This window comes from Acartia tonsa, chromosome 9 (genome assembly GCF_053477335.1).
Source record: "Acartia tonsa isolate MP-2025a chromosome 9, ASM5347733v1, whole genome shotgun sequence".
Lineage (NCBI taxonomy): Eukaryota > Metazoa > Arthropoda > Copepoda > Calanoida > Acartiidae > Acartia > Acartia tonsa.
The window spans coordinates 45,944,037-45,967,244 of record NC_137268.1 but is presented as its reverse complement, the minus strand read 5'-3'; the positions used below and the strand labels follow the sequence as shown (position 1 = coordinate 45,967,244).

The 23,208-nt window shown below is 30.3% G+C and overlaps 1 protein-coding gene across 1 annotated transcript in view; it reads left to right on the top strand.

Annotated features, from left to right (window-relative positions):
• LOC145329059 (cell adhesion molecule Dscam2-like) overlaps window positions 1–23,208 on the top strand; it is a 219,139-nt gene that overhangs the window by 159,748 nt on the left and 36,183 nt on the right. Inside the window, exons 9-12 of the mRNA XM_080173079.1 lie at window positions 11,522–11,599; window positions 14,529–14,614; window positions 15,159–15,260; window positions 18,158–18,242. Coding sequence (XP_080029205.1) covers window positions 11,522–11,599; window positions 14,529–14,614; window positions 15,159–15,260; window positions 18,158–18,242 — 351 coding nt within the window. The remainder of the gene's footprint in view (window positions 1–11,521; window positions 11,600–14,528; window positions 14,615–15,158; window positions 15,261–18,157; window positions 18,243–23,208) is intronic.

Here is a 23,208-nt window from a genome sequence, read left to right as displayed (position 1 = left end):
ACAAAAGATATAATGCTTAAAAATGTTAAGTTTTAATAAATATTTAAGATATTTCACAATATACAGCAAACCCTAAAACAGGCATAGAATTGTAGCGTAGCTTTGAAACTAAATGTTCATTTTTAAAACAGGAAACTATTTCTTACTTGCATATTAAGATCTCTTAACGGGGTGTTTTTACAATACAAAAAATATCGAATTATTATGTTTTTTAATGTTTGGGGTTAAAGTTCTTCAAATAAGATAAAAAAAGATAAAAGGTTAATTAAGATAAGGAAATTAACATTAAATTACTTTTTTTTGGCTAATTTGAATTGTTGTTTTGTGGTATCACCAAAAATATTCCCCAACGTAACGTTGCTCATATTATTATTTGACCCTTAATTTTCCCCTCCATCCATCTTAAGTTTTTATCCAGGGGTGGGGGGGGAGCTGTTTCGCCCCCCCGCAGAGAGGTTAAATGTGCCATTAGTGGATGGTATATCCGACTACTAATGTTATTTTCGCCTAATCCGTCTTTTTGGACAACTTTTGTGTACAAGAAGTAGTCTGAAAAAAATTGCAAAAACAAAAAAGAAAAATTGATCAATTTTACCATTTTTGTTCCAATTGACCTAAACTCGCATTTAAATCTTAGTATGATATGTTTAACCATAGTTAGCTGAAAAAGACATTCATAAGATATAGATTTCTTGCAGTAAAGCTTCGAAAACTATGTAAAATATATAATTCTGAAATAAACTGTTTAGTCATTTAAAATTTTTGAAGACTGGTTTAATTGTCATCTTATATCTGTTGGTATATTAGCATGCTAAAACTGTTATCATTAAAGAATGTGTTTTTTTTGTAAATAATGGAAGTGGGAAATAGTTTTTCATAGGTGCCATATTCTTGCTTTTGTTTAATCCAAATGTGTTAAAAATGACCATTTGTTTGATCCCTCCCCACTATTAACCAACTATTTAATCCCCCCCCCCCCATAGCCACTACTATTTAATGCTAATGAATCAATTTCCCTTTACATCTGATAGGAGCAGGGATCTACAGGGATAAGACATGCACTGGTAGAAATTTTGATGTTGACTTCCATAATTAAAAACAAATTCACCACTTCTGATGATTACATAAGTTGGTGGCAAAGTTTTGACACTTTTTGTTTGCAAAATCAATCAAAAATTTTTAACTGACGAATGAAAGAAGGACACACTGTGAATGTCTACTTCTATGAAGAAACACTCCAAATAAAGATATATTATTTAAAATTATTTCCAAACCATATAACACGGTCCACCGTATTATATAGCAGCTGTTGAAAAAAAACCATAAAAATCCGTCAAATAAAACTGACATATTAAAAATCTATAGCTCAAACTATTATTCAAATATTTTTTATTGTATGATATTATTATTGCAATCTCAAACTATCTATTTACTTTCTACATAAGATAAAATAAGAATTGTTCTGTATATTTTAAACATCCCCCTAAAAATTGGAATTGCGAACGCCTTCTCTTTTTTACCCATTATTGATTTCAAACCCACTGGAGAATTTTTGTGAACGCCACATAAGTTAATTTGAATTTTAAAAAAACATAAACAAATACGTAGATTTGTGGGGGTGTAGGCAACTGAAGCAGGGGGCGAAGCAATAGTAATTAAAAATGTATAAATGACTAATTGAAGTAGGGTATTATTTTTAGTAAAAAGATTAATGCTCTAACAAATAAAAAAAAATAAACAAGATAGATAGAACATTTCAATATAAATAGCAGTGCTCTAAAGGGATAATACAATCGACGAAAAAATTATGTACATCCTTAGTGATGATGCACAAAATTACCCCTTATGTAGATTACAATTTGTGGTTGAAACGTTTGGATACTAACTTAAATGAACAAACCAATCAAAATTCAATAAAGGTTGTTAAGCTACTGTAATTGGTTTTGATAAAGAATTTAATTTATAAAAACTACATACAAAGGTAGACTTAGATTTAGGGGGAAGAATGATTTATCGCCCATTGTTCTATCCCTATGTCTCGCTATAAGACACCTGTTATGTTACATTTAAAATCGGAAAACGTACAAAAATTTTGATAGGGATAATGTTTCTATAAAACAAAACTAAAAATTGAACATGTAATATATTTTTCTAATATATTCATATTGCCAATAAATCAGATGTAATCACTTTTGTATTTTTTGCCAAAAAAAATAAACAAAATGTTAACAGGTCAAATATGCTAAACATTTTTATGATACAATTTCCTTATCCCTAAAAAAGGGGCGGAGTAATAAGGGGGCTAATGAGACTGAAGGAATTATGGTCCCGAGTTGGGGAATTTTAGTTTAAAGGGATTATGGCCAAATTTCCCCCTTAACTACTAACAGTTACGGCTCAGAAATAGCACAATTTTTAACCTTAAAATTACCCTGTTGATTTGGGAAATATATAGCTACAGTTTACATACATGTTTAATAGTTTAAATCGACATTATTTGTCATAGATAAATGCTGTTATTTACACCTAAATATTGCTCAATAACTAACTAAACTATAATACCATTTAACGTAATTCTAAAAATTAAAAAAAAAATTTTTGTTTGCAAAACCAAAGAACATTTAACTGCATCAATTTTTGTTAAGTCTAACCAGCTTATTTTTGTGCCACACCAAGTTTATCCTTTCTCATCTTCTCTCATCACCAAAACCATTTAGACTCAAAGTTTAGCGATGACCAGCATTCGGCACTAGGTCGCCTGAACAAAAAATTGACCTAATTCTGTAAAAGTATAAACAACATGGGCAAAAGGGTCCAAAGTAGTGAATAGTAATATCTTGTCTGTCCAGAATAGAATCCTTTATTTTCTTAACAAAGAATAACTTTGACAAGAGAATAAGTGAAAAACTGTACAGAAAATTAGAATCCATAATAATTCATTAAAGTTTGTTGCTCATTCGGTTGAATTGGACATTAGCACAAGGATAATTATATACAAAAGTAGCACAGTACATATAAAACTTTTAAAGGGCTCAAATTATAAATAAAGCTAAAAAAGCACAACATATTAGTTGTGATTAAGCATTAAAACAGAAAATATATATGAAAATCAATTACTTAATAAATTAATTAAATTAATATGATTATGAATACAGACATACAAAATTAATAATAGAGAAGATCAAACCAACAAATATACAAGTACAAGTTTGATATAATTCATAAAAGGTAATAGTATGTAATATATGAGATATATCTATCTCCATATAAGAAATAGGTATCTGCTATGTAGGTCAACCTATATAGTTTTAACTAACTTTAATTTTATCTTATTTCTTGTTTGATATCATTGGGAATATGGACAATGGACAGTAAATTATTTCCCCCCCAAAATTCATAAATGTATAAAATTAAGCTGAGAAAAAATATTGGGAGGTTGAAAGGATTGTAGATTAGTTTACCTTCATAATATTCTCTTTCTCCCTGGACCCTGACTATCATAGTTTAAAGCCAGGGATCCTATAAGGGATAGGACAATTGCCAATAAATTTATGTACATCCCCAATGATGATACTCAAAATTACCCTTTGTGTAGATTACAATTAGTGGTTCTAACGTTTGGACAGTAATCTTAATGAACCAACCCTTCAATATTAAAATAAAATTTCAAAAATTATGGAGCAAACAAATAAGAGAATTTTATTATAAAACTTCGGGGACCAGTGTAATAAACAGCCCAGTGTCTCCCCCTCCCTGGTTAAAAGCTCATTTCTTAATCCAGATTTAGTTAGACCGCGCTCCATCACTTAAAAAGGCTGTCTGTTTAAAGTTTTCAACTGAAAAACTTTATCCAAATCTCCCCGTTAATGTGTTAGAATTATTGTCTAAGTGGTTTTTAATCTTGCATCAGGATTCTTGTGAAATCATTTTCAAACTTGTTATGGAGCGTTTTCGGCACCATTTTATTTATAGAATTGTCCTATTAGTTTGATTATTTTAAAATTTCAAATGTAAAGTCCTTATAAAGTAAGTTTAATGCTTCTTTATAAGATTAAACTAACTTTTTAAAAGTTTCTTAGTAATGATAAAATCTTGAATATCTTAAAAATAATTTTAAGAACTTTAATAGATCAGTTCATATTAATGTTTTTTTGCTTATTACGATCTCGAAAACCACTAGCCTGCCTTGTAGACAAAAAGGTCAAAATGACAATAAATATGGTTGAAAAAAAGAGAAAAATACATTGAAACGAAGCTCTAAAACTTATACGAAAATCCATGATTCAAATCGAAGGAGTCTTTTTTTAAGGAAGCTTCCATTTGGTTCTTAAATAATTAGGTCTGAAAAAAAAATGTTCCAAAATGAGAAACAAAAATCCCCCATGGGAAAGTAAATAGATAAAAAATGCTAAATAAACATATATGTAAATTATCTCTATGTACGTACGTATTTAATCAGTAACGCAGCTACTCCATAATTTCCTTGTTTTTTTTCAATTAAAATAAACAAAATTACCTCTTTAAATAAGGATTTAATAATGATACCTAAGGTTTTAAAAGCTGAAGAATTGTAAAAATTGTAGATAGAACTTTGAGTAACCTGGATTGAACTGAGATGTTAATGTATGATTGGACTACTAATGGATATTATCAATCTTGTTGTGTATGTGTGTGTGTGTGTGTGTGTGTGTGTGTGTGTGTGTATGTGTGTGTGTGTGTGTGTGTGTGTGTTGAAGTATGTGTGAAAAGAAAAGATTGTATTCAAATTTTATTTAATCTCTTGTTACATCTTTTTCCATATTCTCATATTCACATTTGGGGACGGGGAAATCTGATTTGATAAACTATTGCAGAATGCTTTTATACATTTACATTCAACCTATTATATAAAGTAGTAAGGTTTTTTTTTAGTCTGTTGCTTAAGATTTTGATAACTACTGAACTGATTCATGAAAGATTCTTATAGATAGGTTCCAGGATAGCTTTAGGCTATTTTCCTACTTTACTTACTCCTTCAAATACAGATCCCCTAGGTGCTAGGTGCACAAACGCTAGAAAACAATAATAGATTATTTTTCACTGTGGAAAAGTTGTAGGCAAAATAGTTTTTCTAGTGAATAATATATTTAAATGAATAAGGAAAGTATAGATGACCCACTCCTTTTTGACTTACTAGCGGATTCGCCCCTAGTATCTAGGGAAAAATAACCTAAAACCAGGCTAAAATCTAAAAAGTAGACTAAAACCATCCTGGGACCTATGATAAGCTACCCTATTGTCATCGAAGTCTTTAGCTTTAGATCCAAAAACCTTACTACTTTATTAGGATAGTACATAGTTTAGTAACAATTTTATCACATTATTGGTTAAATAAAGTCCATCAATATAATAAACTAAATATCAAGAAAAGTTGGACGTAGTTTTGCCTCTCATTGATGAAAGACCTACGGAAGATCTTAGTTATAAGAAGCTTCGCTAACATAAATATCAAATAACAATAATTTGAAATGTACAAATATTATGGTGAATAATAAAGATATACGACCCATATTATTAAGTTTATCAATACTCATATCATATGATTATAATAATAATAAATAAGAAATATTCCCCGCCCCCTGCCCCCCATCCCAGGGGGATTAGGATTAATATTTTCTGTTGTAGGTGGAGGGGGGGGGGGGAGGGGAGTTATGGTTGTTTTCGCAAAAAAATATTCAGTTTTTTTGGATTGTGCATAAATAAAGCTCTGCTAATAATGTGTTTTTTTTATTCTTATTTCATGCTTTAATCGTTACCAATACAGAAAACTTAACATTTCTATAATATAATTTGCTATTATAAAAATTTTTAATATTAGATAAACGTTAGAAAAAAAGTAAATAAATGAAAAAAAAATACATAAATACATGAAGATTTCCTCTAAGCAAACAGATAAAGTGAGAAAAGTAAGAATAAAATAATCAACATAACAAAAATTTACTGATTTCTACTTTCAATAGAACTTAGAAAAAAAAACAAAAAAACTTACTAAATACTTTAAATTTGCCTATATAATAATATTTTAAAGCGATTAATTCACAAGATGAAAACCCGGGGAGGGAGGAGACATTGGGCTGCTTATTACACAAGTCTCCAAATCCCCATAATAATAAAAAATTTCTTTAATCGTTTGCTTATCTACCTCAGAGACTTTAATTGAATTTTGATTTTTTGGTTTATTCAGTTGAGTGTCCAAACGCTTCAACCACTAATTGTAATCTACAGAAGGAGTAATTTTGTGTATCATCATTGGGGATGTATATCAATTTGTCGTATCTCTTTAGATCCCTATAAATACCAGTTCTTATGAAATATCTTTTAAGAAATTTCATAAGAGAAAAACTTCATTAGTAAAGTGTGTATGTGTTGATGGTTAAATACATTTTTAAGTGAATAATAAGGAGTTTACTAAAAAGATTGTATCACAAAACGATGGGTGGAGGGGGGATTTATATGGAGGGAATCTTTCTTTTGTATGTTTTAGGGATTTGTATGTAGCAAAGCTACTCAATAATTCATGGATATGTTTAAAAAATCTTTAGATCTCCTCAAGGGATAAGAATAAGATAATAAAGGGTTGCAACTTGCGAATTAAAGAGGTATAAGATCTATAAAATAGCTACGCCTAATTAAAACTAACTTAAATCAATGATATAATAAACATTTATCTTAATTTGATAGATTTAAACATTTAGGAATGAGTTGCGTTGTGACGTACATTCATAATCTGTTTATAGAGTAGCTACGCTTGGCAAATAAATCTTTACAAACTTATATCAATGAACATTGTCATTCTGGTATGAAACCCACAAAATTTCTCATTTTTCATCCCTTAATTGAAATTGATTTTAAAAGTTTTGTAAAGCTTAGCATATGCTAAAGTTTTTGATGGATTGGTTTATTCTTAAGAAAAAAAAATAAAAAAGACTAACCTATTTACTCTCTTTATAAAGTAACTAGCGGCTTCGCCCCTGGCCTCTAGAGGCTTTGCCCCAAGAGGCAATTAAAGAAAAAAAAATAATTTCCTCTGGAGATGTCCCCACAAATTTTAAATAATTTTTTTTTTAAATGAGGGGGGAATCTTTTCATTTTTGGGGGGGTTGGGGGTGTCCCACCTCCCAAGAAAATAGCCTAAAACCACCACAGGACCAGTAGGTATATTCCCTGAAAAGTAGAATCCGATCGGTTCAGTGGTTACCGAGATCTTAAGGGACGGACAGACAGACAGACAGACGGACGGACGGACGGACAGACATCATTCTACTTTGTATTATAGAAGATAGTCCCAAGACATTAGTTCCTACTTATTGTAAAACCAACCCTTTGAATAATCAAACTTTATCTTGAAACCATAACTGTTTCTTTGGATATAAGTTGCGCTTTTTCGGACCAAGAAATCGTTTTACACACACATCAATGATTTGACATTGCAGCAGTAGGAACCATTTTCAATGTACTGAGTTAAAAAAATTTTGACTGATGAAAATGAATCTACAATCAAGTGTCCTATTCTTATTCTATTATACAAGATAGTAAGTTTTTTTGTCTGAAGCTTAAAATTTTAATTATTACTGAACAGATCGAGTTCTCCTTTTTAAGGAAACTTAACATAGGTTGCAGGCTATTTTTTTAGCCATGGGATGGTTTCAGACTATTTCCTACCCACTTTTTATCCCTTTCAATAAAGAGCCATAGATGCTAGGGGCACAATTGCTAGTAAATAATAAACTATTAAGATATTACTATGCTTAATAGAATTATAATATGTAAATACTATATAAATATGGTAAGGAAATAACATATTAATATAAAGGAAATGTTATGTTAGCATAATTGCATATAAAGTCAGGACTATAGAGATAGGTTAATGGTTAATAATAAATTTTTCCTATGTTAAATTATAATGTTATAAAATCATGAGTTTCCTGCTATTTTGTGGACATTTTATCCAAAAAATCAAAAGCTTAAACGTCCTTGATTCAAACATTGCACAACATATGCATTCAAATGTTTAGAAGCAATTTACTTACAGTCAATTTTATTTTCGCTTATGTATTATATTGTCATATTTGTATTAACATATCATAAATGTCCAAAAGGATACAATATTTTGATAGCAGATTGCTTATAATTATTAATCAAATAAAGATTTTTATTTTTTGCCACTGGAAAATAAAATTCATTCATTTAAAAAAAAACATTTTGCATTAAACTTTTCGACAAGCAAAATATACATTATAGTTAGTTTGATTATTAATAAACAATTAAGCCAACCAAAACTTTAAATCTATAATTCTAGGCTTTTCAAGCAATTTTATGTTATTATTGTAACTGTAGTTGAAGTAGCTACGATACAAAAAAAATCCCCATCCTATAATCTAATAACTTTTTTAGAGATATAAATTTGTAGTATGCCTTCCTTTCCGCACATGTATAACATGTACCCAAAGTTTTATAAATTCGCCCTTTCATAATTTTGCCTCAAGACTTTGGGTACTTTTTATCAAATCTTAATTCGTTGGTTCAAATAACAGTGTCAAAACTTTTGAACCAATAATCTTAATCTTGAGAATGTCAAATTATGTTAATTATCAATAGAGATTTTCGTCAATTTATCTTCCATTGTTCAATAATTATACCATAAAATGCATGCATGTTACAAGAATCAGAACACCAAACTATTACAACGGCACAAACTGTCACTTTCTCTTAGATATTAGTGAATACAAAAAATGATGATATGCGGCAGTGAACGTGCACCAATTTTTTAAAGCATTTGTTGAAAAATGTCAAATATAAAATTACAGTCATTCATTTAATAAAATGCGTCCCCAAGGAATTTCTGTCAATTGGCTAACAAGGACAATTAAGTCCATAAGTAGCTCAAAAATAACAATTTTATTACATTTTTAAAAGTAACATGAGAAGTGTCTGTCTGTGTGAACCTTAGGATCTCGCTAACCGCTGAACCGATAAGGTTCTTCTTTACAGTGTAGCTTCTCATGGAAAGTTTATAACTATTTTGGTGCAGGGCACGACAAACCCCTCAAGTGCCTTTAGTGGAATAGCCGTTAATTGTAAATATTTCAGGTTTTGATGTACGTCTTTAAATCTAACAATAAACACTGTAGTATTATAGATTAGCTTGGCTTCTAATAGTAAGGGACAGGTGTATCAAAAACAAACAGTAGAACAGAACAGACAAAGGTTTGAGAACATTAATCCATTTAATAAAATCCGTCACTTAGGAATTCAATAAAACCCCTTCACCCCAACCTTGGACATATTTAAGTTTTGAACAAAGAAATATATATCCAATACAAGTGTTAGTTAGTTCTTACTAAATCATTTCAAATGGCATTTACACAATTGTACTAAAATTAAGTACAATGATAAAATGATTATTATATAAAGGAGAAAAGTAATGGTCCTGCAGTTAGCGAGATTCTTCGGTACAAACAGACACATTGATAGACATCCTTTTACTTTTACATTTGAATCATGATTTTTTTCGATGCTACTTTTGGCATTAAAAAATATATTAGCAAAAAGGGAATAGGGGGTGAAGATTCGGTAACTGATTCAATACTGACAATGAATTATTTATTTATCCCCCCCCCCCCCACTCCTACTGTATGTATATATATAATTATAATTTGTATTGGAAGAAGATCAATTTATCTTCCTTCGGCCTATCACCTCACATCCCTTGAATTGGGAAGATTTAATCTTTGTCGCACTCTCATGAGAATACATATAATCGATATTTTAGTACCGAAGTAGATCTATAATTTCGAAGGTCCGCCCGTCTGTCCGTGAAAAAATAACGATAAGTTCTTGTTTTGTATATTGGGTAGATAAAATTTACTCGGCTGTTGTTTGAGATAGGCCTCTGAAATGTTGTGTAATTAAGTCTCTTAAATAGCCGAAGCTTTTTTGGCTATTTTTTATTTTGGACGATTTTTTTTATTGTTGTCAAGAAATGTTGTCATCCTTGTTTCAGTAACAATGTTAAAAGTTCTATATTTCATCTAGTATATTTCATTATGTTAAAATGCTACAAAGTTAAATTACATTTTTAGTCGCGAACCTTCCTCTTTAGCTATATGTGTCGGTTTGTAGTTAATTTGTAACAGTTTAGTTCCAAATAATTAACAATGATTAGATATCAACAAAAAAAATTTGGCTTATGGAATTTAGAACTTTTTAATATCTAAAATATCTCAAAATAACTATAAACAAGGAAAATTTTAGAATAATTTTACAACCAACACAAAAAGCATTTTTCATTAACAAGGATGGCAATAAACATTAGTTGCAAATACTGAAACCAAAATATCATACTTCTAGATAAAAAGTCTCTTCACCCCTGGTCTCTAGGAGAGGGCAGGAGAGCTTATAAAAATAGCCTACTCCATGACATTCATGAATCTTCCCTGAAGATTACAGCCAGTTAGGATTACTTAATTTTAACATTTATTATTTCTTTATTTTTCTTTATATGAAAAAATCCTAAAATTAAGTGGCTGCGAAACTAAAAAAACACAATAAAATGTCCTGTCCACAAAAAAAAATCTGGGTTAAAGTTAAGATGTCTAAAATTGGATTTTTTGCAGGCCAATAATTTTAGGAAATTTAGAACCCAACAATTTTTTCAATGATACAAAGAACAACTTTTTTAATGCTACATTTTCTGCAAAATTCGAAAAAGTTATCCTTTCAAACAAGCTTGCAAATTTTAAATATACTTTACTCTTTCATAATGTCAATTTTCTATTGATGATGTGCAACTTAAGAAGCTAGCATTTTATGCTTAAACGTCCGAAAAAAAATTAATAAGAGCCAAATATAAAATAAAAATGTTCGAAAATTTAGGTTAAAAAATGCGGCCACAAAAAAATGGCAATTTGTAACATGTCAAGAAAAATTGTATAATTTTGGGGTCATTCAAAAATAATTTTATATCAGAAGCTAAAGCAACTTTGTTTCAAGGGCTTTTTTGATTGCAGCGGTAGGGGTTGGCTATTTTGAGAAATTACAATTTTTTTTATTGTAAACTTATTAAAGATAGAGGTTTTGTGATAAATTATGGTTAACATATAATAGTTATTTATCGTATCGTATTATAAGCAGTTTTCCGTAGATATAAAAATGTACAATTATAAGATTAAAACCAGTTTTTATGTTCGTAGAAAACTGAATATTATATGATGTTATACTTAATTTTTCATTATTGCTGAGAACCGGTTCTAATCGACCGGTTTCGAAGCGATACTGGAAACATTTTTCTACTCATTTTTGAGGCTTGAAATATCTATTTTTATGATTAAATGCAATACTACTTCACAATGCTTTTCAAAAGCGATCTATACTAACAAGCTCTTTTCTTGGGATTAGGCGACACAATAATAACATCCTTCCTACTGAAACCTCAGATTGTTTCTTGTTTCTTAATTAACTAACATTGTATTTTTTTTTTCAGATTACCCGATCGTTGAAGTTGGCCCGGCAAACCCGTACAGAGTAGAGATCGATCACACCGCTGAAATGACGTGTTCAGGTTCGTTTTAAAAGCCCTGTGGGGTTTTTCTTAAGTTTGGGGGAGGGGTTAACTTTAAACATTTATTTACCCCCCCCTTTTTTATGTCTTAACCCCTTGTTAATATCTGTGCATGCACTTCTAAACCAATTATACCTTTTTAGCAAAGTGGTAAATTATTAGAAAATGTTATTTAAGTAAATTTTACTTGATTCCAATTGATCAAAATCGCCAAATAACTTTCCACATGCTTTGGTGTTTAATCAAGTTGGGAAAATTTATCATATTAATATAAATGTAAATATTGATTGGGAGAGGGGGGGGGGGGGTAGTCCAAAATTTATCAGGAGAATAAGGAGAGAGGGGAAGCTTTTGTGCTATTGTAATAGATTTGCGGCTGTGAAAGCGCAGCCCCGTCGTATGTAGGTATGTTCATCTAAATGCAAATTTAAACATTACTTTTTGCAGATTACAAAACATTTTTTGCATTGCGTACATGGTACAGGGAGTTATATTCTGATAAAATAAATGGAGGTCTTTCATTTGACTTGGTTATTATATTTATGAATTTTAGCTTTTTGTTTTAAACTTTGGGGGAAATCTTGGAATCCCCCTACCCCATTCAATTATATTATAGGACATAAATATACATTGTATGTTTTAATGGAAAAATAATTTTTTTGCCAATTAAAACATAATTCACAATGAACAAAGCGGTTTTATTTTCCCCCCTCCATATATTTTCAGAATAAAACACCCTACCCTAACCAACACATCTTTAGAACCATGCATTTTAGGCTTTATGTGTGCGTTTTTACAAAGTAACAAATCAAAAAAGTTCCATACAATTAGCTTATTCTGATAAAAAAATACCATTGTAATGTAAAAGAAACTTTGTAGATCCTGGTTGATTTTTTTATCTTAAGTAACACATAGACAAGCTGACGTTTACTCAAACGCCCAACTGCTTTTCCAAATAATGGCTAAAATAACTAACATATCTGCGATTTTAAACGAATGTCTTTTAATAGAATAGAAATTTTGGACTTTAAATTTAGCATTTCTGTTTTGCATTATAAAAAGTCAATTTTAATTTGCATATACTTCCTACAATTTGCCATTTTTTTAGTAGCATAGCTACTGTTTAATTTGTAATTACGGACAGTATGTCAATCTTCCATTTGAGAGGTTAATACTTACTGGAGGACCTATAGATAATGTCAACACATTTATTGGACTAAAGTATATTTTCGAACTACATTTTAGTCATAACCACCTTATAGTCTACAAAAAATACTTTAATAGTTTAAACGTTTTGTTGTTGAAATTTTCAGGTATAAAACCCCTTCTCTTACCCAAAAATTTACCCAAACATTAAATAATTCCAAAATATAAAAATTCATATTTTCCTTTATAAAATATTCAAGATTAAAAATCAGCATTTTTATAGTGATCCTGGCGATTTTTTTGCTCATCTACATGCGTTTGCAATATATTTATGCACAGATTTGTATAGAAATAGGGGTGTTATCACATTGTAACTAATTCTAACTCTCCCTTTTTTGTAAGTTGATAAATTGTCCTGCAAAATAGTCTAAAACATGACAAATATAAAGATTGGTTTTCTATACTTTACCAAACACACAAGATACTGTATTTTATAGAATGGTTAGGTTAATCATGACTCTCGAGAGCCCCGTGGGGGTTGGACGAAATAAAATAGCATGGATTCAATAATTTTTTAAGGCTGTTTTGTAAGCGCGCATTTTTATACGAGTTTTTACAGCGTTGTAGATGCGCAGTTTGCGTGCATGTAAGTACGTGCGCATTACAGGGATACAATAGGATAGGGGCTTACTACGACGATTAGGTCCAAAATTACCAAAGCTTTAGATATTTGCTAAATATAAGTACGATTTTTTCCAATGGCAGCAAAGCTTTTATCATATGTTAATTATGGAAAGTAGATTTAGTTAGACAATTACTTACTAGAGTAGCGAAGCTTATAATGAAATAATTTCCTTATTTATTGACTTTGGCCAGTAAAAGGTTTTAATTTTGCGCAATAAAATAAGGAAATTATGCCCCAAAACATGAATATCCCTGTAATAAGGTTTCCCCTCTGGTATACTGGATTTTCTTGATTTACCTCACTCAACTTTCTGGCGTGTTGTACAGTGAAAAAACTACCCCCCCCCCCCTTATTTTTGATTTTCTTCAAAATTAAGGGGGGGGGGGGTAAAAACTACCCCCCCCCTTATTTTTGATTTTTGTCAAAACTAAGCGGGGGGTTAAAAAACTACCCCCCCCCTTATTTTTGATTTTTGTCAAAACTAAGCGGGGGGGGGGGGTTTCGGTGCTCCGGTCTTCACATGTAAGCAAGCACCAATTTATATCAAAGTATATGTAGATGTATAATCAAGACAACTACCTAGCTATAAGTGTTGGGGACATTGTTCGTCTGCAAGAAATTTGCTTATTTGTAGCAAATAGGTAGAGTTACATATAGCGTGGTCCTTCTTCTTTCACTTCAAATATTTATCTTTGATTGTCCTATCCCTGAGAATGGTGTGTGTGTGTGTATTCGTGTATAAAGGATATTAAGGATGGACATCTGTAAAAATAACCTGCCCTTCCTTCCCAGATAAATATTTACTCACAAATTTTATTATAATGAAATGTTATTTTTTTAAGTATGCATGTCCAGTAAGATCTTTAAATCGGCTGAAACAGCTTATAGTGTCAAATAAAAATAACGTCATACAATACAAATGACCAATGATATGCCAGTATATGTACATGTAACAATTGGTCAATTAAAATGTATACTGGCCTATCATTGGTCATTTGTATTAGGCATTATAAGCAGCTTCGTCAGTTAGGCTCACCAATGGTTAAATTTATATGAAAAAATATCTAAACTTAACCTAACCTAACATTTTATTTTCAGTTGATTCGAAGCCCAAAACCGAAAGTGTACGATGGGAATTTAGTGGACTTTTTATTGCGACAAGTTTTAGACACGTCATTCCACAGGTGAAGATTTTTTTCTATTTCCCTATCTCTCTTTCCTCTATCTTGCTTTATATCTTTTCTTTTTCTGCCTATCTTTCTACCTATATGTATGTCTGTCTAAGTATCTTACATATATCCAACTATCTTTCAGTTAATCTATCCATATGTGTATCTAGGTATCTTACTATATATTTCTCTATCTTTCTATCCATTAATATTTTTATCTATTGATATATGTATGTATGTATCTATCTATCCATATATATATATATATATATCTATCCATGTAGCTGTCCTTCTAACCATCCATCTATCTGTGTATCTCTAAATCCATCTATCCAAATGTCTGTCTATTTTTAATCTACCTAACTATCTTCTATCTTTAAATATATCTATATGTCTGACTAAGTATCTATCTATCTGTAAGTCCTTTAATATATATTTAGCTATTTATCTAACTATCTAATAAACAATATTACTATTTGGATCTGTCTGTCTATCTAATCTACCTGACTATATATCTATATATCTATGTATCTAGCTATATATCTATCTATCTATCCAGGTGTCTATCCAAGACAGTGGAAGCTACTACTGTACCGCAGATAATGGCCTGGGTAAAATTGATAAACGAGAACTGAAGCTGGATGTCCAGTATGCACCTCAGGTAATATCCAAGAACAAGAGTGATATTCCCTGAAAAAATAAATAAATAAAACATCATATACTTTACTAGCTTGCCTTTAACTTTTCTGCCAATTTAGTAAGAAAAAAATGAAACAACTAGTATTATTTTTAAAGTATCTTAATTATAAAATTTGCCTTAGTACTTGTTCTTTTCTAATCTGTTTAAAAATATTTTGAAATTCATCCCTCTCTCCCACTCACAATATGCGAAATTCTAAAAAATAGTAGTTTGAAATTATCTTAATTTCTAGGAATTAGTTTGACTGCCATTGTCCTTTCTTTGATATCTAAATTGCAAATCAAATCTAAAAGTGAAAATCATCTTTAAAAAACTAATTAAAACTATCTAGTTACTTATCTTATTTCATTTAAACAATTACAGACAGACGGATGGACATACAGACAGACATTTAGATAGACTAACAGATTGATTATGATCTATATTAGATAGCGCAGCAATATCAAATAAAACTATTTATAAATAACTTTTTAAAGTTATTTAATTTAAAGTATTTATTAACGAAAAGCAGTCATTTATGCCAACGAATTATTTGGGACAAACCGTTGGATTGCCCTTTAAACAACTAAGCTAAAAAAAACTATAAATCGGATTAGAATATTAAAGGGTACATAATAAGAAAATTGTGTTGTGTAACAAATAATTATCCTCTGCTATTTGTATTATTTTTAGGTTATAAAATGAGTTAAGACATAAAAAGATATTAAATTTAGGGGTTACAAAAATATTTGGTTATACAAAACTGAAAATAATATTAATTAGCTTAAGTAACTATACAACCAGGGTTTTAAAATTAATTTTCTATATTCTTTTCTACTTATGTATTACAGTTCACTTTTCTTTTTTCTCCATCTAAGGCATAAGATAATGGCCGATAAATTGATGTACATCCCCAATGATGATTTACACAATTGCTCCTTTTGTAGATAATTAGTGGTTGAAATTTTTTGACACTTAAATTAATAAACCAACCAATCAACTCAACTAAAGTCCCCTAAGTTGATAAGCCAACGAATAAGAACAAAACTTTGGGGACTAGTGTATTAAATAGTTATTTTCTCCCCACCTTGGTCAAATATAGGCACATAGATCTTCTTTAGCATATCTTATTGTCGTATTGAAGGAACACTTAGGCCTATTTAATTTCAATGATATAAGAATGTTTTATGATAATATGTTTTGAAACAATAGTAATAGAAAGTAATAATTAGTATTACTAGCTGATTCATTAGTAATCATATTCCAGTATAGCTTTGAATACTGGATTAGAACCGGTTCTTAGCTATACTGAAAAATTACGTAAAGCATCGTATTACATAAAATTTACTACAAAAAAAATAAAATAAGAATCGTAAAAATTATAACAGTTTTGTTAAACCGAGCCTTCGACCCCTTAAGGCTAACAAAATTAGGAGCCTATTTCTTATTATTGTCCTTCAAAGATTTGTTACTATTGTATGTATATAATTGTCTATTTTGTAGAAAAAGGGAGACCATATGCCTAATAAACCCGTCCCATGATAAAGTTTGTTCTTAATGAACAGGGCAGATAATAAATAAGAAAACCTTGCCCATTTTTTGCTCCAATTTCTATCATTTTTCATCAGACAAACTAGGATATATTTCCTTACACGGCTAGTAGTCGGATTTTATAGAGTAATCTTTTATGAGTTTTGTTAATAATCAATTTTCAAACTATTTATCAAGGGGAAAGATTTACTTTTTTTCTCTTAAAGATGATTGTTTCAAACAAACTCTGTAACAAATAGAGGGAAGGAGAAGTTTTAAGTTACTTTTTAAAGAAACTACCATAAAATAGCCTAAAACTTGCCAGGAACATATTACATACACATCGGCGTATAAAGGATAAACTAGCGACCGTGTCACAATCAGTTAAAAATTAAAATAGCCCAAACAATCTATGTATAATTTCCCTAAAAGGTCTTAACCCTTAACAGTCGGGCCCCTTGTCGTACCTTAATCAGTCGGGGGGGGGGGACGTTCAACGCTCCCCCCCCCCTATTATCTCAGTCCCCATTAGAGCTAGAGGGCTAACAAATTTTGTGCATGTCCCCTGTTTGGTAATGAAATTCCGACCTTAAGTGAGTTAAGGGTTAACAGACAAACATCGCTGCTCTACAATATGATTGAAATAGCACTCTAGTGTGTATAACTCTATATTCAATATGAAGTACAAGGATTAAAAACATTTCTTACAGATACCTGCAAATTAATCTTTTTATCTACATTCCAAAATAACCAGGATTGGGCATATAATTGAAATAATTATCATTTGTAAAAAATAATGTATTGGTTTTATGTGTAATTGAAATTGAGATGACATGCCTTCCCTTTTTTTTCCTTTCCTTCATAAATTCATCCAATGTTTGTCTAAATAACTTAATTTTATTTAGTATATAGGATCTTTGAAATGGTTGAACAAAATCATCAAAAAATTAGGGAAATTTTATAGAATAATCATTTAAAAGAAAATTACCACTCGTAATAAATTAATCCATACTACATACATATATTTCTGATTTTTCGTACTTTGGGCTATTTATTTTATTATTATTTTTAACTGGATCTAATATGATTCTTGATAATTAACCGACTGCGCCCCAATCATATATTGGTTTTGTATTAAAGGAGGACAGAGAGAGCAAGAAATGGCCTAAAACCATCTAAGGACCTAAATTTAAAAATTGAAATGACCTATAGCCATCCTGATAAAGATATATGTGAAGCTTTCTTTGAATTAAGAATTGTATTGGTTCAGTAGTTAGCGAGATCTTAACGGATAAACAAACAAAAAATCTTAATAATTGTAGTTTTTAATTTGTATATTTTTTTTTTAGATTGATATATCTGGCGAAACGGAGATTAGCGAGGGGGGAAGATTATTTTTAACCTGCAAATCCACGGCCAACCCGAGATCATTAGGTAAGTCAGTTTCTCGTATTTATTCGAATCCGGTGGATAGGAACCGGTTCTCATCCATACGAAAAAACTATGTCTAGCACCGTATTATAACCAGTTTTCTACGAATATAAAAATGTACAATCATAAGATTAAAACCAGTTTTTTTAGCCCGTGCCTTCGGCATCTCGGGGCTAAAAAAACTGGTTTTAATATTATAATTGTACATTTTTTATCCGCGGAAAGCCGTTTATAATACGATGCGAGAAATAACTATTATCTATTAGCGCAGCTACTATATTATTCAATTGTCCTGTGATTTGACGTGTTGTACATCTCATCAACCTAGAGACGTCGAACATTATTTGTCCTATAAACATAACCAACTGCAATTTTATAATTTCCAGTTTAATGATTGCCTTAATAATCTTTATTTTAAAGTCCATTTTTACTTTTAAAATGGTTTATTATGTTTTTTTTACATTTTTAAAGATGTTTTTTTACTTTATAGAAAGTAATACGCTAAAGCCAACAAGTAAAAAAAAACCTAAAATAATATTTGGAAGCTAGATAAAAAAAATAATCCTCACTACAAAAATTACAAATGAATATTTTTCCAATAAATTGAGGATTTCGTTACAGCATCTTTATCGGTAGACCTAATTGTAAAAATCCTATACAAAAAAAAAATCGGCTGCAGTTTTCTGTTTCCCTGAGCGCTAGACAAGAAAATGAAAGTGTGACTAAATTTTCTCCCCAGTGTGTATGCCTACCATAAGAAATTTTAGATTGGCCAGAAAAAAGCCCCGTCATTTTAATGGATAAAAAATGTGCTGTACATAAAATGTTCGAAAATGAATTATTTTCAATTTTTATCGTTTTTTTATAATGTATTATGAATGTTTTATGAATATAATGCCCAGAAATACACAATTCTGTACATAATTCAAATTGCATAAATCGCCAAAAACTTTTTTTACAATAACTATATTGAATTTTAAGTGATTATACCGCTATCAAAAAATAAACCTTGATTGGCCTAACTCAATTGTAAGCAGAAAACATAGAGACAGGCACTTGTAAACTCAAGAAAATATTATAGCGCATGATAGACAATGTTTATTTTCTATACAATAATAGTACAGTAAATTGTTATACTTAAAGAATACAGAAACTTTGGCAGGTATTGTAATTAGATTCTTGATTATCAAATTTGATTAGGAGCTTGATTAGCAATTACTGTTGTTTTCATAGCTAACTTACCAAAACTTTTGTAAATTTTTTTCTCGTATTCATTTGAATCCGGTGGATAGGAACCGGTTCTCATGAATACGAAAAAACTATGCCTAGCATTATATCCAGCTTTCAACGAATATAAAAATGAAGGCACCGGCTAAAAAAACTTGTTTTAATCATATAATTGTACATTCTATATCCGCGGAAAGCCGTTTATAATACGATACGAGAAATAACTATTCTAATATTTATTTATACGTAATCGTCTCAGTTTTACGAATGAAGGTCTTTAATAGAGACATTATGTACAAATATACATAACTAGGAATAAAGTTTGATATTTTAGCAAAGTAAGTAGAGGGGACATCCAAGATTTTTATTTGGAGGGGGGTAAAATTATGTGTTTTAGGGAGTTAAACACTCCTTGATCCCCACATCTATGGTAAACTAATTGGCTAAGTTAATTTTCATTTTGCCTTGCGCAAATACTTATTAACCAACCTTTATCGACAACGATTTCAAAAATGTTTGCAAAAATTCTTTTTTTCCCTCTCTTTCTCACTTTTTTTCTTCCCTTAAGGTATTTAGGACGAAAAACCTGAAAACGAATGTTTTAGCTCAAAGATAGAAATAATAAATAGTATTACTAGTAGGGAGGGAGGGGACATTGATATGTTTATTACGCCTGTCCCAAAAGTTTTATGATAACGTTTTCTTACTCGTTAGTTCATTAAATTGAGTGTCGAAACCTTTTAACCACCAATGTAATATACACAATAGTTAATTTTGTGTATCATCATTGGGATGTACATCATTTTTGGCCATTTTCTTAACCCTTTAGATCCCTGCTTATTTCTACTAAAGTTTATTTTTTTTCAATCTTAAATCCAAACAAATTATTAATCATAATATCTGTACCTGTTAGTGATAGGTTGTGTGTTTGTATGTTCGTCTGGACATAGTCCTGACATTCACATTGGCTTAAAATGAACATAAATAATTTTTTTGTCGGACATTTTGTATTAAAAGACTTTTAACATCTTTAGTTATGCCAAGGTCAAAACTGAAAGCATTATCAAAGCTGACTTATTTTCTTATAAAAATATAGCTGCAACCTTAATAATCATCCTTAATTTTTTTTATCCTTTTGTCCATATTCGAACCAATGTGCACTGGCGAAATTTTTCAGACGAATCATTTAACTCTTTATCTTTTCTGCCGACTACAGACGGACAAAACTGTCAGACGGACGGACAAACGAACATACACTGTCAAAGTTATTTATTAAAGTATAAAAATTAGTTGTTTTAGTTGATTTAGGGATGTTATAGGGAACTTTTAGGGATCTTAGATTGAATCCTAGATCTACTGGGTAACTTACTTCATTATTTTAAATTTACAACATAAAGAAATGAGCGTAGGCTTAAATTGCCTACCTTAATATATAACTTGAATGGGAAATTGAAGCGAGTTCTAAAATTGGTCAATCAAGAGATTTTTGAGTGTTTAAGACATATTTTTTGAGCATTGCTCTTTTGTATACGCTGTTCGTCTGTCTGTATGGCCTTTTACTGTCTTTTTTAATATGTTTTAGGGATCTTAAGGGATACGATAATGAATGATAAATTCATGAACATCCCCAATAGTGATTAACAAAATTACCCCTGCCAGTTGAATAGAGTTAAAAATTGCCAGTTTGATCAAATCAATCAAGATCAAGTACAAACAGATTTAAGGCCAACGAATGTACCAGTCGGATTTAAAGTTTATTATTGTCTCCTTTCTTTCATTATGCCGTTTAATAAATCCTGTGTTTTGTGTGTTGTCATCCTTGTTACATTTTTACATTCATGAGTAATTTCGCGTCTGCTAAAATAAGAATTAGGGATAGATTTTCAGCAAAATTAACAGTTAAGTTTAAGTTTTAAAAACGGAGTAAAAAGTACCGTAATAAACCTTCATTTACAATAATAATGTCAAAATCACGAAACTTATACGAGATTTTCAGCTTTCGTTTAGGAGCAACTTTCAGTAAAATTTACGACCTTTTTATCTGCTCCCAAATATCATTTTAGATTTATTTCGCATTTTGCCTGTACCATATTCCTTTATTTGTAGGCTCAAAAGGTTTGTAGTAAAAGGAAATAAGCACACAAACATGCTATTATTTAAATAAATTAAAATATAGAATGTCTGACCATGTCATTGTCTATGGTTAAAATAATATAATTGGCTAAATTTTAAATGGGTTTATTCAAACGTCCAATTGTTTTCAACAATTTTTAAACAAGCACTTTTCAGACCAAAACAAGCATAGCTTTTGAGTACATTTTGAATATAAATATATCAATGAAAGATTCAGAAAAGTGTTTAACCTATAGCACTTGATCCGAAATGCAATTGGTACAATATTACGTTTGATAAAAGTGGTCATGATTGACGCATTATCGATGTATTATTAACAATACTATGAAATAAAATAATAAGAGCTATTATTTTTGTCCGTTGAGAACATTTAACTACTCAACAATTGAGTTCTCCATGTAAGGAAGGCTTTCCATAGGTCCCATGGTGGTTTTAGACTGTTTTATTTAAACTTTAGTCTTGGGATTGTTTCAGGCTATTTTCTAATTAGGGGGAAGCCGATAATAAAAACACAAATGCATAATTGTTATTATTATTAGAAATTATTATCTACAAAAGGAACTTGTATAACATAACGCTATTCTAATAAATAAATGTCAATTTGCTTAATTGATACAATAAAACTATAAGGGGAAGAAATAGGAAGCTATTTTTTATCCCAAAAAAAGACTTCCCTAAAACACAGTAGTTTTTTTCTATCCTCAAAAATAATAGGGTTCTTTTTAAATGAAAGTGAATTAGGGTTGTAGATAGGGCAGGGGGCAGACAAAATTTCTACGTGGTAGGTTCCTAGGGATAATTTGGGACAGATACACAGATTCAAAAACGCAGAGACAAATATTAGGACAAACAAATATAAAGAATCTCAAAGACAAAAAACAGGTTCTGTTTTGGTTGGATATCATTTGACGTCTATTTATCTATAAAATCTCTTAATTGTTACAACAAACAATCAACTTTTAGATTGAATGACCTTTTTTCTAGTATTAGTAGCTATACATAATATTTCACATTCTATTTCATACCGTAATATTGTATATCTTTAGTTATGACGTGGATCAAAACGACCATTTTCTAAAACTAGTGCCAATATCTTTTGTTTTTCTGAAAAATTGTCCCGAGGAGAGAGACACAGATAGGTAGGTAGCTGGGTAGAATAAATTAGACTGGATAAATTCATTTAAAATTTCATTCACTATCTTCAATATGTCTGTCCGTCTGTATGTTTGTCAGTGTAAATGTAATGTTATGTGAAATGTAGATTAAGACTGGAAAGGAATGATTTTTATATGCATATAACAGTCATTCATTATTAAAATAGTGTAAATAGAAGATGGACATAAATTTAATGAGATGAAGAAACGCATTCTATCATTTTATTGCAAATACTTTGTCTCCAAGTATATTTCTCAGTTGTTCATGGGACAAACATTATAACCCCCGTTTCACAACTAATTAGCTTAAATAAATTTCACGCTCCTGACTTAAAAGCAGTAGGAACTATATAAAATGCGCTTTATGTAGGATTCGAATCATATCCTCCACTAAAATTAGAAGTATACAAATCGTCTTCAGAATACTGGTACCTCTAACATAGTATGCGTTGAAA